The sequence below is a fragment of the Panthera uncia genome (genome assembly GCF_023721935.1).
Source record: "Panthera uncia isolate 11264 chromosome A1 unlocalized genomic scaffold, Puncia_PCG_1.0 HiC_scaffold_17, whole genome shotgun sequence".
NCBI classification, from domain to species: Eukaryota; Metazoa; Chordata; class Mammalia; order Carnivora; family Felidae; genus Panthera; species Panthera uncia.
This window is the reverse complement of record NW_026057577.1, coordinates 52,130,415-52,142,271: the sequence shown is the minus strand read 5'-3', so window position 1 is coordinate 52,142,271 and position 11,857 is coordinate 52,130,415. Positions and strand designations below refer to the sequence as shown.

The following is an 11,857-nucleotide window of genomic DNA, read 5'->3' as shown; positions in this document are numbered from 1 at the left end:
CATCATCAGTTTTTCAATTCTTTAGTGGTAAGAGAAGAAGGGCTTCAGTTAAGGTGGAATTGCTTGTATTTCCTCTAACACACTTCGTAAATTTTGCATTAAAGATACAGAGGATTAAATCCAGGAGCTTTAGTTATCAGTGCTGCCCAATTGTGTGTAACTAATACTTCATCCTGAGAGCAAAGATTCATATCTGTGTGTGTGTGTGTGTGTGTGTGCTCGAGCGCGCAGCTGGCGATGGTGGGTGGGTACTGGTTTGAATAGTAAAAATTCCATGTAATATTCATTAGGAGGCCACTGGGTGCTTCTCATGGGACTTGATGTAGTTAACTACCAAATAATTCTATTTAATATTAATATTATGCAAATACATTTTACTACGTGGCAGTGCAAAATCACAGGTAAAACTGAGATAAGCGAAGGTCACAGCCAAAATAACACCATGGTTCACAGCAAGTTAGGATGTATGTGAGCTAGGAGTGTCCTGTTGGGGATCAATGTCAGCAGTGCTCCTCCTGTGGGATTTCACATGGACAGGTGATTGTCTAAATGACCATGCCCCCAGCTTTGGTCTATTCATGAAACACAAAGTAGTAAAGACAGTTCCCTAGTAGCCCTCACATGGAAATATCATTTTGACTCATACACACATATTCTTGGTATATTAGGGGGAAGGACAAGTAGTCTTGGGCCCATTTTGTAGATAAGTGAATTATGCCTTAGGATGGTGAAGTGGCTTTCCCCCCAGGCATGGTTATTGGTGGTGCCAAGAATAATATTCTAGACTGTCTCCTCTGTGTGAAATCCACTTCATCCTCCAGATATCTCATGTGTGACAGACCCATGGGGCACCTTATGTGATAAACACGATTCCTTCCCTCTGCCTCTGGACACAGCTCCATGTGCAGTGCAGATACTGTCCAGGGCTCTTACCTGCATGTTGCTGCCCCACTGGGCTTTCCCTTCCAACAAGGCATCCAGGACAGCCCGGCTGGGCTCCTCAGCAGCAGGGTCATTCCCACTCACCACGTAGTAGGATGACCTCACTCTCTTGAAAAATTCGACATCAACATTCTTACTATTGCTGTGATTGGGAATATAGCACAGGTCCAAATACACAGGGGGGCCTGGAGGCACAGCTGAGGGCTTGGAGGGCTTGGTGTTTCCTGGTCCTTTGGTAAATAAACAAAGAGAAAAGCCAGGGTCACAGAAATGCAAAGAGACCCACTGGTCTGGTACTCCTTCCCTACTCATTCCCCAAGGAGGTCCTGCAGGACATGCCAAAGGGGGCACTGGACATTTCTCTCTCTCTTGTATAGGGCATTTAACACTGGCAACTTGAGAAAATACAACATGGTTGAATGGCATGGTTTCCCTTTGTGGACAACCCATTAGAAAGGAAGAGAGTTTAAAGGCCTTCCCAAAAGATGGAACTAGATAGTAATATTCCTCCTCAAAAAGCTGCTAATGTGCACCCTAATTTGGAAAGTGATCTAATAGATTTTGAAAGTCAAAAGGAATCCTCTGCATTTGGCGAACCATGGTTAAGCAATTTTAGTAATCCATGTTAGGATCTCATGTGATAGCAACTCTACTCAAAGCTGAATATTAAACCCCAACATTTGACTTAGTAAACGATTCAGATCTTAACCTCCTATGATCTCCAAGGCCCCCAGAACTCAACCTTGTTCATAAACTGATGAAATGCTGTATTCTCTCCTAGCACAGTACTCTGAAAAGTGAGACATCTCTCCCTAGGCAAGGTTGGCTACCAAACTTTGGCAAGAGAAAGGTTCGGAAAGACTGGGCTTTCTCTAACCAATCAAGACATACCGGACTGGGGAAAGGGGAATCCACTGTCTAAACTCCTGGTCTAAATCAGAAAGCCCAAGCAGGGGCACCTTGGTAACTCAGTCGGTTGAGTGACCGACTTTTGATTTTGGCTCAGGTCGTGATCTCACAGTTCGTGGGATTGAGTCCCACATGGGGCTCTATGCTGACAGTGGGGAGCCTGGTTGGGATTCTCCCTCCCTCTCTCTCTCTGCCCCTCCCCCATTTGCTCGCTCTCTCTCTCTCTCTCTCTCTCTGCCTTTGTCCCTCTCAAAATAAATATTTAAAAGAAAGAAAGAGAACCCAAGCAAAGTAAAGATTCAGATTAACCCAAAACCTTCCTGGCACCTTTGTCTGAGGAGATGGTTTTCTGACTTGTTCTGGTTAGAAGGTTTAAACTTTTTGAAACAGTAATAGAACTAGCATTCTAAGGCAGTGGTTATTCAGCCTAGTTGCATAATTAGCATCGATTAGGAAGCTTAATACTGATGCCCAGGCCCCATACCCCAGAATCTGGTTTCACTGGACTGGGGCAGGGTCTGAGCACCACCATCTTTTAAAAGCATCGCGGATGATGTTAATGTGCAGTTGGGTTGAGACCACTACTATAAAGTCATTTAAAATACCAGCTGGATCCTATATATTTAATCCTCTTTCCTTTCTCCATAGGATCATTAAAGACTGTCACCCCAGAGTCAAAACCACCAGTGAATTCCATCACTTGTCCAGTTTTACTTGTAGAAGCGAGTGATGAGAATCAGCCAAACTGATACTTGGTTAAACGGACTCATTTTAATGAATACCTAGCCATTTTAATGAATGTAAGCTAAAGCCGTTAGGATGTCCATATTTAGGCCTATCAAAGAATTCTGACTTATAACAGAAGCTTGTGAGTTACAGTTCCAACAATTAAAAATGCAAGTTTTTCTTGCGCACGAAATCACTACCATTGACACCAAATGAACGCTGCTCATAGAAGCACAAACTGAGGGAAGCTGACAGCAGTCAACCCAGGTTTGTTTTAAAAATCAATTAATGATGCAGTTTTGTTGTTTTAAAAATCTTTTGGAAAAGTAAATTCAAATTAATTCATCTTTATTTATTACTTGGCCTTGAGAATATCTCTTTAAATGACAAAAAAAATTTAAAAAAAACAATTGTGTGGGCTAGAATGTATATATTTGGCAAGTTTGATAGCAAATTTCAGTTGGCTTTTATCTGTTTGAAAGGGTTTCACGTGTTCCCCTAAGTATAGGTCAGTTGCCAACTCTTTCAGACCAAGAGGTTAATTACCTGGTGGTTTTCCATTAATTCTGAGCATGAACAAACTCAGTTTGTTTTCTGCATGCTTGTACAAAGAGGAAAACTGACGAGAAGTCAAGCTTGAAATTGGTCCCCCATGTTGCTTAAAGCAAAACTTGGCAACTGTAAGTGATACTTCTTAAAATGTACTGAATTTGAGAGTCCCACAGTTCAGCTATCAGATTTTTCCCTAATAAATGAATAGATGTTATTTAAGTCATTTTTTGCTTTACATGTCTAGGTCAATTTTATTACTTTGTGAATAGAGGTCTAAAATCCCTGAATAACTACATAAAGGAAATAAAATGTATTAATGCAAAACCCTATGATTGGTTTGAAGCAACAAAATGAAGCTAGGCCATCGAAGACCCAGGTCATCACTGAGAACTTGATGAATAAGGGAACTGTTACCAACAGAAATGATCAGAAGTCAGGGATATCTCCTCCTGCCAACTGAATTTCAACCTGGAACAGAATTCTGACTCTCTATGAGTGAGACTGTGGTGTTAGAGGGGGATAAGAAGAGACTTTGATGCTCTTCTCTCAATTTGTACTGGGTACTGACCAGCTGAAATTAGGATGTTCCCTGGCCAATAAGAAAATAGCACTAAAAAAAAAAAAAAAAGAAAGAAAATAGCACTGCTTTTAATGTGGATGTAGGTCTAAAATGGTGATTTTTTTAATTAAAAATTTTCCAATTTTTAATTTTAAGTGTTACAACTTTTATTTTAAAAATGTTATAACTTCACTGAAAAAAAATTCTTTATGAAAAAATTAAATCTAAATCTTGGGCCCACACCGGTCACACCAGGCTTGGCTTGGCACTCTGGCTCTCCCTAGACTTTTGGGAGCTCCTGGCCTGTGTCACCTTAGCTTGATTCTGAGGCCTGTGCCAGCACAGGCTTCCAGAGGAGTTTCAAAACACATGTCCTTGGTTCTGAAGATTTAGAACAAGGCTATGGTCACTGTATTGCAGGACGGAGCAAACCCAGACAGTGGTTACCCGGCGAATCAGAGCCGCTCTGGGCAATATGCTGCACTACCCTCAAGCCTGCAGCCACGTTGGGCTGAGATCCACACCTTTTGGCAGAAGAGAATAGTAAAAGGGAAGGGAGAGATGTACCCTCTCCCCTTCCCAGTACCAAGTTACATGGCACCTCAAAGACTCCAGTCAAGGCAGAACAGCTGTGGACCATATCAGGACACTGGCACCCTTCCACCTACCTGCAGTTGCAGTCTTTACCGATTTGGATGTGGAGGCGTTGGCGGCATTCTTGGTGTCCTTGTCTTTCTCTTCCCCGCGTGCAGCTTTGACCTCCGGAGTGGTAGTGGTTTTTGTTGCTTTTTCCACAGATTCCTTCTTCTTAGGAGAAGCCACTCTGGACACTTTATCTGAGGATTCTTTCAAGCCCCCTGGTTTTGGTGAAGCTGCAGAAGGCTTAGACTTCCCATCACCCTTTTTGACAGGTGAAGATGACTTGGTCTTTGTGCCTGGTTTTTTGGTTTTGGTCTTCTCTTTCAGGTCTTTCTTCAGAGCTTTGCCCAGGTTCTGCTCAATGGCCAAGGCCTCCGGGTCCATCATGGACACGTCAGGGTGGCGTGGAGAAGGGCTGCGGTCCTGCATGGGAGCCGGAGGTGGGTCCATGTGTTTGTATGTGACAGTTTTGTCTGTGGGGATAGTTTCTGATTCATCTTCAGAGTCGATATTTGCATCAGCTGTGATGGAAGGGCACTCTTCAGTCTCCGGGGGGACATCAGAATCGGTCTGGGATGGAGCTGACTCGCTGACTGAGGTGGGAGGGGTTTCATCACACTGTCGCCCCTGTGGCTTTCCTCCTGGAGGTGGGGGGGCTCCCCCTGATTGGGTGAGAGGCTTCTCAGCCTCTTCAGTTGGCTCTTCACTGGCAAACCACTCGAGAGGATTGGGATTAATGAAGGAGGGTGAGAGTTCTGTCTTGGGATGCTTGTATTCACAGGAGGACACAAGGCATAAATCAACATCCTGGCGTGCCTCTAAGGGAGACTTCTTTTCTACGGTGTAGCACTGCTCTGAAGTCTCGTAGGAATACGTAGATGCTTGTGGGGTTCTAGTGATTTTCTCTACGGCTTCATAATCATAGGTGGAAGTATCAGGGGCTCGTGTAGTTGCCGTCGATGTCTCGTAGGAATAACTTTCAGACTCAGGGAAACTGGCGATTTTCTCAGTGGTCTCGTAAGAGTAGCTGGAATCCCCAAGCGTGTGGCCGCCATCTTCGGAGTCATCATAGCCATTGCTGATATCATCCAGGAGCCTTCTAGAAGACCTCTCGGTCTTTTCATAGCTGTAACCACTCACTTCAGGGGTCCTCATGGTCTTCTCACTTGCCTCGTAGCTGTATTCACCCTCTTCAGGGGTCCGTGTGGTCTCCTCAGTGATTTCATAGGCATAACCACCATCTTCCGGGGTCTTGGCGGTTTTCTCAATGGTCTCATATGAGTAGCTGCTGTCACATGGGGATTTTGTGGTACTGTCTGTCTTCTCATAGTAATAGCCACTCACATCTGGGGTCCGGGTGGTTTTCTCATAAGACTCATACTCATAACCCTCTTCATCTGGGGACCTGGTTGTTTTCTCAGGCTTTTGATAGGCATAGCTGAAGTCACCAGGTGTCTTCCCTCCAATGTCCTTCTCCATGCCAGATGTGGTCAAATCTCTGTTCAAGGCCAGCTGGTGTTGCACCGTATCAAATAACATCGAGGCACGGAAGCCATAGGGCTCTGCGGATGCTGCATCCGTCGGTGGAGGAGAGGAAGTGGGGCAAGCTGCTATGGTCTCTTTGACGGCAGAGGTAGAATCTGAAAAGCTAGGTGAATATAAAGGAGAGGACTCTCTTGGGGTGAGTGGAGAGATATCAGATTTTGGTGACAGCTTCTCTCCTTCTAGACTTTGCACTTTTTCTGAGGTGAGAGAGGCATATAAGGATATATCTCTGGGAGGAACGACGTCAGATAGAGTGTCTTCTTGGAGAGGAGAAGCTATCTGAGAGGGGGTATGTGCTGAAGAGGTGGATGGGGAGGCCTCAACCTGAGACACTGAGATAAGCTCAGAAAGATCATTGTCTTGGGTGTAGGATGGCTCCTCCATTGGTGGTATCTTATGTGATAAACTAGAGTCCTGCATGTCAGGACTGTAATCCACTTCAGTTGGCCCATTTTCAGTGATGTGAAGCATACTTGCACCCACTGTAGGGTGATCTGGAGACTGTCGACTAAAGTCCATAGCAAGTGAGTGCTCGGGGGATTCTTGGCCAAATTCAATAGACATTGAGGACTGTTCAGATCTGTGATCTTGGACTGGTGTCCTGGATTTGGCTGTTTTAGGGGAGAAATCTGGTGGAGAAATTGACATTGGTCTTGGACATTCTTCTTTAGATGGAGACATTTCTGTTTCCTGGAAAGTGGTAGGCGTTTGCACAACAGACACAGAAAGGGAGTCATCGACTTCTGTAGAATGTGGAGAGCCAACCTCAGCATGCAGAGAAGGAGACACGTCATCTGTTGTTGGCTCTGGAAATGAGCTCGTAGCCACAGAAGCTGTGGATACTGAGGCCACGCCCTCCATGTGAGAGTATGTGTCTTCTGCTACACCCTCATCAACAGGAGTAGCTGACTTGTCTGAGACAGTGCCTTCTGAAATGGACATCTTAGTGTCTTCTTTAAAAGACCCAAACTGACTGACATCTATTTGTGTAGGAGAAACATCTCCTCCTAATTTTCTTTCATCTAAAGCCAATCCAGATTGAGAACTCATGGCTTCAACATCGTCAGGTTTCTTTTCTTGACCAAAGTCTTCCTTTATTGGTATAAAGTCTGTGCTTTTCTCTTCTGGTTTGTCTTGTGAAAGACCAGTAGAAGTCATGTCAGAGATGGGACTTATTTCATCTGGAAAGCCTTGTTTTCCATCCTTTCCTTCAACGGGGCTTTCAGTACCTCTACCAGAAGTCTTGTCATCAGCACTTAGAAAACTTTCATATGCAGATTCGGATCCAATTAGGGGAGGGCTCCGTAAAGGAGACAAAACTTTTTCAATAGGAGATTCCGAGTCAGGCACAGGTTCATCCATGGGGCTTATGGAAGCCCTTTCATTCTCATCTTTGGCATCACTGAATTCAAAACTCACTGGAACTGCTGGTGGTTTTTCAGTTACTTCTGTGGGGAGGTGACTAGATTTCTCTTCAGTGGGCGACTGGTAGTAAGGTGTGTGGCCAGCACTGCCAGTTACAGACTGAGATGGAGACACCACTTCCAGGGTCTTATCCTCAGGACTAGCACAATGTTCTTCAACTACTTCTTGGGTCACCTCAGGAGACACTGGGACTGCTTCTGCCTCCGCTGAGACTTGAATCTCATTGGGTGTCAGAGAAAAGTTCACACTGCGTTCACCCAGGGGGGTCTTTTCTATGGGTGATGGAGGAGATGGACTCAGGGATGGGCTCTTGGGTGGGCTAAGTTTTTCATCTGAAACTGCTGAGATGGTGTCTTTGATCACCAGCGTGGCACTGGCTTTCATGTCTTTCTCTTCAGTGTAGTAAGCGTCACGTAGAACAGATCTGCTAAATTTGTCTTCCTCCATGGATGACGGTGGTGAGATGGTGGAGGCTGAAGCGTTGTAGTCCTTCCCATCTGTGGCATCTGTTTTTGATCCTTCAGATAATCCATTGAGTGATGTAACAGCAGGTTTGCAGTATTCCTGAGAATACAGTGAAGACTCGTATTTGGTGATGTTTACAAATTCTTGAGATGGGGACTCTGTCTCTTCATTGTTGATCTCATCACTCATCACATCACGAGGAGTAGACATCTCATCCATTGGGGTGGGCTCACTGGATATCTCAATGGTAGACTGAGTGTAGCCAGAGGTGGCAGTGAATTCTTCAGGCTGGTCTTCTCGATTCTCCTCATCAGATGCGGTGGCCTCACTTTCTGAGCCTCCAGGTAAAGTCTCATCGTGAATTGAAGATGCAGGTTCTCGGGCAGGAGACTGGGCTCCTGGTTGCTTGATTGATGTGGTGAGGAATCCATACTGATCCTCGACACCGCTAGCCTCTGCAGCCTTGTCAACCACGGCCATGACGTAATCTTCAGCTTCGGCTTTTTCGGGCTCATATTCTTCCTCTCTGGCATCCTCAGCTCTGTCCTCCTCATCACCCTCCTCCTCAGATTGTTCAGCTTCTCCCTTCTCCACCACCTCATCCATGTCTTCTTCTGCTCGGTCATCTCCACTAGCCAGAGACTCCCTCTTCTCCTTGATGTGCACATCTGCCTCAGCCTTTGCGCTTTCCTCCTCCTCCATGAGGCTGTGCTTGGAGGTGCTCACGCACACGGTTTCTTCAACGTCCTCTTCTGGCTCCTCAGCCTCCTCAGTTTCTGCCTTTTCTTCATAGTCTCCAGTCTCTGAGGATTCTTCAAAACCTGTTCCTTCATCTTCAAATTTTTCAATGTCGTCTACCCCCTGTTGCTCCACCGGCTCCAGTTCCTCAGGGGTTTGTTCACATTCACCCTCCCCTTCAGTGGTGGTGATCCCCTCATCGGGAGATTCGGCAGGGCCTTTGATGACTTCCGTCTCTTTCTGGAGGACGTAGGCTTCGACTGGTTCAGTTTCCTTCAGTTTCTCCTCGTCTTCGATCAGCTCCAGCTGAGGCTTGATGTCTTTTGCTACATCGACCTCTTCAGCCTTTAACTCTTCAAAGTCCTTAGTCAGATCCTCAGGGGATGACATAAGGGACCTCTCGGCCTCGAGTTCTTTGGCAGGGCCAGCACTTGCCATTCCAGCTGCTGCCGCCACAGCCGCCACAGCGGCCACAGAGCCAATGGCTGCAGCTGCGGCCTCTGGTGTCTTGCCTTCCTTCTTAACGACTTTAATCTTCCCCTTCTCCTTTGGCTTCCCAGCAGCAACAGAATCTTTTTTGACAGGCTCTTCCTTCTTGGGCACTTTTGGTTTTAATGCAGCTGGTTTTTTTGCTTCAGATAGAGGAGTAGATGGTTTCTTTGCATCTTTAGGAAGTTTCTTAATTTCTTTTTTGGGTTCCTTTTCTTCCTTTTTAATTTCCTTCTTTTCTTCCTTCTTCACCTCCTTCTTGGCTTCCTTCAGTGGGGTTTCCTTCTTAACCTCTTTCTTGGGTTCTTTCTTCTCTTCTTTCTTGATTTCTTTTTTCACTTCCTTTTTCACCTCTTCCTTTTTTGGTTTTTCTTCCTTCTTAATGGGTGTTTTGTCCTCCTTTTTAGCCACTTCTTTCTTTGGCTTTTCTTTCTCCTCTTTCTTTTCCTCAGATTTTGCCTTGGTTTCCTTTTTTACTGTCTTCTCCTTAGAGACTTTGGGTTTGACATCTGTGGCTTGCTTTTCGGCCACCTCAGCTTTCACCGGAGGCAGCTCTTCTTTGCTCGGCACCTCCTTTTCAGTCACTACAGGTTTGGTCTCTGTTTTTACTGGCTTGTCTTTTTTCACTGTTACCTTTTCTTTGCTTTCAACTTTGGGCGGCTTTTCCACATGATTAGCTTTTGTAACATCAGGGGTTTCTTCTTTAGACTCCTTTCGCACAGATTTGCTAGGAAGTGGTTTTGCGGCTGGCTTCAGACTTTCTCGGCTATCGGCTCTCTGTTTCAGTTTTACTTGTTTCACAGCTGGGGCGGCCACCTGGCCAGTTAGGTCCTTCTGGGTGGCCAGTGGCTGTTTCAGAAAGTCTAAATGTTTGAGCTTTTCCAGTCCTTCCAGGATATTGTATTGGGTGCTATTGCCGGGAAACAGGACTCGAATGATTTTCTCTGCGGGGTTTGCCGGATGCCACACGATCAAAGAGGAGACTGAAGTTAAGTAGGAAATTGGGATATCTATTTCTTGACCATTAGGCAGGATTAGTTCAGCCTTGTCTTTGTTGGTGCCAGTCCACTGCTGCATAAAATACAGCATTTCCTTGCTGTTCTTAACTGGGTTGAGCACATACATCTCAAGTTTACCAACTCCCATTTTTTGGAAAAGAATGACAGGATCAATGGTATTGCCTACACTTCTGAAGAGAGGTTCTGGTTTCATGGACAATTTATTTAGGTACTGGAGAGTGAAGCAAGCTTCTTCTATGCTTCTCTTCATCTTGATGTTTGGCTCTGGGTTTTTCAGATTTTCAGGTACATTGAGAAATACAACTCCCAAGTCAGGGGAGATGAGGTTTTTCATCCAGTCACTATTTGTGGTGGAGCCCTGGGACTGTTCTTCCTCGAGCTCTGCAATTTTCCGCTGTAGCATGCTGTTTATTCCAGGCAAATTGTCATCCCCAATGTGGGTGAGTAGGATGGAGTCCACTCTGTCCAAGTGTCGGATGAGCTTCCAAAAGCAGGATTTCCTTTCCGATCCTCCATTGATGAGCATATTGAATCCATTCACGGCAAACAATGCAGAATCGCCCCTCCCTCCTGGAAAAATGTAACAACAAGGCTTGGAGAGCTTTAGAAATCCACCCGATGTGGGAGGTTCTAGGATATCAAAGGGAGATGGGACTTCCACTGATTCTGAGAGATACTCAGTAAACTCGGAAAGTCCTTCCATTTCTGGCAATATAGAAGCTGAGTTGAGTTTAATATTGATGAAGTCTTGGAGATTGTGTCTGTCAAGATTGGAGTTCTTCCAGTCCCCTTCTTCAGGACAGAACAGGGTTAAGCTGGCTTTGTTGGCAGGATGGGTGGTACTCAGTAATTCCCCAATCTGGGATTTAAAAAAATAATAATAAAGGAAGAAAGAAAAGTTTTAAGTAACTGTCATCACTGATCCATCACCTCCATCCATTACTAAGTATTGCAGGATCATTGGGTGTGCACAGGGCTGATTTCAGAGATGCTAGTTGGGTAAATGCAGAAATATTGCCATTCTGGTAGGTGAATAGCCTCTGTACTGACCCCTCCTACCACTCCGTTCTGCCTCAACCACCCCTCCTCACCACCAGCACCTCCTCTGGGACCTCTATGGCATCTGTTCTTGCCCAGGAGGGGAACTCCAGACCTCTGCTCCAGTTCTATGACCAGTGACCATCTGAATAATAGTGCCTGTGCCACAGCAGTTATGAAATACTTTGGATCTCATTCCCAGGTACCTGCCATGCAAAAATGCCCTTTAAACAATCACAGGGAAGCCTATGTGAATCATTTCACCACCTATATAAAGTGTTTTCTTCTATTCCATTGGGCTTGGCAAAGAGGCCTTACTGACACACTAAAGGAATTTAGATCTAGTGCACTTGTTGACTACTTTTAGAATTTGGTAGATACGAAACACAAAAGTTTGACGTGATTTGCCTCCCATTGGAGACAGATAGTTCTAGACTGCACATGACAAAAAATTACTGATTCTAGCATCTTTAAAACATGAGTGGTCCACCCAGTAGACTCTCTGCAAATACAAATACTTTGATTGAAATCATGATGATTAAAGCAATTGGATAATTATATCCGTCTGCTCATGTTTAAATTCAAGGTGAGACATTCTACTCCCTCACAACTCCTGCTCTTCTCAGGGCAAACTGGATATGAGTGGCTAAGATCAAATTTGGCTCAAAACTTTTTCAATGCATTGTTTACTACCATAGGATGGGAATGTAGAAGAGTAAATTGGAATAAAAACAGAGAATGTCAGTTTAATAAAAATGCTATTCTCTTTCTCACTCCATATGACAGCCATATGTTTCATGGTCTTGGCTTA

General features: G+C 44.9%; 1 protein-coding gene across 1 annotated transcript in view; it reads right to left on the bottom strand.

The window, feature by feature from the left end:
- Window positions 1-11,857, bottom strand: part of MAP1B (microtubule associated protein 1B) — a 100,651-nt gene that overhangs the window by 4,759 nt on the left and 84,035 nt on the right. The window contains exons 5-6 of the mRNA XM_049649606.1: window positions 4,357-10,867; window positions 934-1,172 (exon numbers count right to left, since the gene is read on the bottom strand). Coding sequence (XP_049505563.1) covers window positions 934-1,172; window positions 4,357-10,867 — 6,750 coding nt within the window. The remainder of the gene's footprint in view (window positions 1-933; window positions 1,173-4,356; window positions 10,868-11,857) is intronic.